The sequence below is a fragment of the Bison bison genome, unplaced genomic scaffold (genome assembly GCF_000754665.1).
Source record: "Bison bison bison isolate TAMUID 2011002044 unplaced genomic scaffold, Bison_UMD1.0 scf7180017854252, whole genome shotgun sequence".
In the NCBI taxonomy this organism is placed as follows: Eukaryota; Metazoa; Chordata; class Mammalia; order Artiodactyla; family Bovidae; genus Bison; species Bison bison.
This window is the reverse complement of record NW_011484825.1, coordinates 697,450-700,877: the sequence shown is the minus strand read 5'-3', so window position 1 is coordinate 700,877 and position 3,428 is coordinate 697,450. Positions and strand designations below refer to the sequence as shown.

The following is a 3,428-nucleotide window of genomic DNA, read 5'->3' as shown; positions in this document are numbered from 1 at the left end:
ACTGAAGTTTCAGCTTTAGCATCATTCCTTCCAAAGAAATCCCAGGGCTGATCTCCCTCAGAATGGACTGGTTGGATCTCCTTGCAGTCCAAGGGACTCTCAAGAGTCTTCTCCAACACCACAGTTCAAAAGCATCAATTCTTTGGCGCTCAGCCTTCTTCACAGTCCAACTCTCACATCCATACATGACCACAGGAAAAACCATAGCCTTGACTAGACGAACCTTTGTTGGCAAAGTAATGTCTCTGCTTTTGAATATGCTATCTAGGTTGGTCATAACTTTCCTTCCAAGGAGTAAGCGTCTTTTAATTTCATGGCTGCAGTCACCATCTGCCGTGATTTTGGAGCCCCAAAATACAAAGTCTGACACTGTTTCCACTGTTTCTCCATCTATTTCCCATGAAGTGCTGGGACCAGATGCCATGATCTTCCTTTTCTGAATGTTGAGCTTTAAGCCAGCTTTTTCACTCTCCGCTTTCACTTTCATCAAGAGGCTTTTTATAGTTCCTCTTCACTTTCTGCCATAAGGGTGGTGTCATCTGCATATCTGAGGTTACATTACACATCAGTTTTTTGTTTTTTTCAAAAAAGAGTGAAAATATAGTATACCCAAAAAAAAGCTTTACAGGTTTGGTTGAGTAAAAGAAGCTACAGAAGGGTACAAGTTACATGCACAAGGGAACATGCTGTTTGATTCTATTTATGTGACATTCAAGAACAGGTGGCAGTAATCTGTGGTGATAGAAGTCACAGCATCATTATCAGTGGTTACATCTGGAGTTGGGGGTGGGGTGGCCCAAGGGAGCCTCTCAGGGTACTAGAAATGTTCTAAATGTTGTATATCTTTAGATGAGTGGTGGTTACAGCTGTACAGTTAAGACTAATGTACATTACACACTTGATGTAATTTTTATCTTAGTAAAAAGGTAAAAAGTAAATTTATGTTAAACAGTTTAGAATTAGCTGATGTAAACAGCTGGGGTAACTTTTATAGGATAACCTAAAAAAAAAGCCAAAAGACAAAAACTGTAAAGGTTTTGTAACTCTCGGAAAATATTAATTCATTAACATTTTGCTGATTTTTCTTTTTTTCTTTTCAGCCCCTGACCTTTTTGAGCCTGGGAAATGCTTACCTTGCTCTGAAGAATATCAGTGGGGCACTTGAGGCCTTTAGACAGGCTTTGAAATTAACTACCAAATGCCCAGAGTGTGAGAACAGCCTGAAGCTAATTCGCTGTATGCAGTTTTATCCTTTTCTGTACAACATCACCTCTTCTGTTTGCAGTGGTAAGCAGCCGTTAATCCCGGCCAAATAACGAGTTCAGTTGGGATTCCTGTTTTGATCAACAGAACACAGAAAATCATTTTCTTAATTTTCCCAAGGATTTTACTTAACTATCATAATTCTAGATACATAGAAAAGAAATTAACTCATTGTTTTCTATATAAATACTCTGGAGCATTTGGCTTATTAGTTCTCTCCCAGAACCCTAGTTTGAGAAAGGCTGATTAAAGTATATTATTCAGTTGGGATTGATGAGCTGTAAGATTTTTTTTCCCCTCTCAAAATCTCTGATGTTTTACAATAACTGAATGGCAAAGGAAATTTTTTTCTGCCACGAATTCAAACTATGCCATGAGATTTGAAGCAGTGTTTCTCTCCTCATTCTCTGAGATGCAGCCCCTTGTCTTTGAGTGAAGGTGATGCGGACCTTTACTGCACCTTTAAAATAGTCACCTGACGTGAAGTGGTATCCGCTATGCATTCTTCTGCTTTCTCCCACTGCCACCACGCGTATATGCGCATGTGCAGAAGTGTATCTACCTGGGTTAGAAGTATTTGAGTTAGTATCTAGGTCATTGTAGATTTATCAATTAGAACTCCCTAAGAGTTCCATGGTGTTTTTTTTCTTCACTACTTTTTATTGAAGTATAGCTAATTTACAATGTTGTATTAATTTTTTCTGTATAGCAAAGTGATTCAATTATACATATCTATATTCTTTGTTATATTCTTTTCTATTTATGGTTTATCTTAGGATATTGAATATAATAGGTCTACAATATTTGATTAGTTACTTGCTTAATCTTCACTGGGAAGAAAAAAAAGGAGTTTAACTTGAATTGTGAGTGGTGCAGTTTATATACATATGGATCCTCAGTACCTTGCTTTTGTAGAGCACACATAGTTGCTCTTTTAATGTTCAAATTAGATCCAGTATTTGACCAGAGGACTAGTCCAGCTCCTTCTATCAGATTTTTTTTTAAGTGACACACACTTTATTAAGTAACTTGTCCAAAAGACATCAATAATTACCAGATTTGGCATCCAAATTGATTTTCTTGATTCACTTTACCACACTGCCTTAGGATTTTTAATGGAAGGCAGTTGGTCATTTTAAATATCAGAGCCCAGTTTTCTGGTGAAGAAACAAAACTCAGCAGCATAACTCCATAGCTCAGTTGTAGATCAGTGTTGAGCCCTGTCTGAACTACAGTAGAATTTGTATGTGACTGTTGATGGCCTGAGATAGTGTTTTGGCAGGCAGTATAGTGCAGTGGCTAGTGCTAGAGGCATACAGATTCATGTTGGAGCCCTGGCTCTGCCATTACTGTCTTTCTATTCTCAGTAAAGTGTGTCCTAATCTATAAAATGAAAGACAGTAAAATCTCATATACTTTTGAAGAGAATTAAATGAGATTATTTTCACAGAGTAGGTCTTACGTAAAAGTAAGTCATTAGAAATTCATGATGAATGCAAAATATGACTCAAAAGGTTAAGAATCTTCTTGCGTAATACTAGGAAATATGTTGTGGTCTTTAAAATTTTGAGGTCATCCAAGGACTGCCTTATAAACAAATTTTCACTTTTTTCAGTGAGCTGCTTATATTAATAGATTATTTCCTGTTTTCTTTATTTACTCTCATCTCCCTCACCTCTCTTGATTCTTTTCTGTTACTAGGGAGAAGGGTTTTATGTCTATATAGGAGAAGGCAATGGCAACCCATTCCAGTACTCTTGCCTGGCAAATCCCATGGATGGAGGAACCTGGTAGGCTGCAGTCCATGGGGTCGCTAAGAGTCGGACCCGACTGAGCGACTTCTCTTTCACTTTTCACTTTCATGCATTGGAGAAGGAAATGGCAACCCACTCCAGTGTTCTTGCCTGGAGAATCCCAGGAACGGAGGAGCCTGGTGGGCTGCTGTCTCTGGGGTCGCACAGAGTCGGACACAACTGAAGCGACTTAGCAGCAGCAGCAGGGATAACTTTTCTAAAAGCCTTTTCTTTTCTTAGCATTTTAGTTTCTTTTTTTTTTTTTTGCCACCCTGAACAGTATGTAGATCTTTCCCAGCCAGGGACCAAACCCATGCCCTCTGCAGTGGAAGCATGGAGGCTCAACCACTGGACCACCAGGAAAGTCCAGTA

The 3,428-nt window shown here is 38.7% G+C and overlaps 1 protein-coding gene across 1 annotated transcript in view; it reads left to right on the top strand.

Annotated features, from left to right (window-relative positions):
• Positions 1-3,428, top strand: part of TTC17 (tetratricopeptide repeat domain 17) — a gene marked incomplete at its 5' end in the record, with an annotated part of 128,678 nt that overhangs the window by 55,472 nt on the left and 69,778 nt on the right. The window contains one exon of the mRNA XM_010856285.1: positions 1,101-1,287. Coding sequence (XP_010854587.1) covers positions 1,101-1,287 — 187 coding nt within the window. The remainder of the gene's footprint in view (positions 1-1,100; positions 1,288-3,428) is intronic.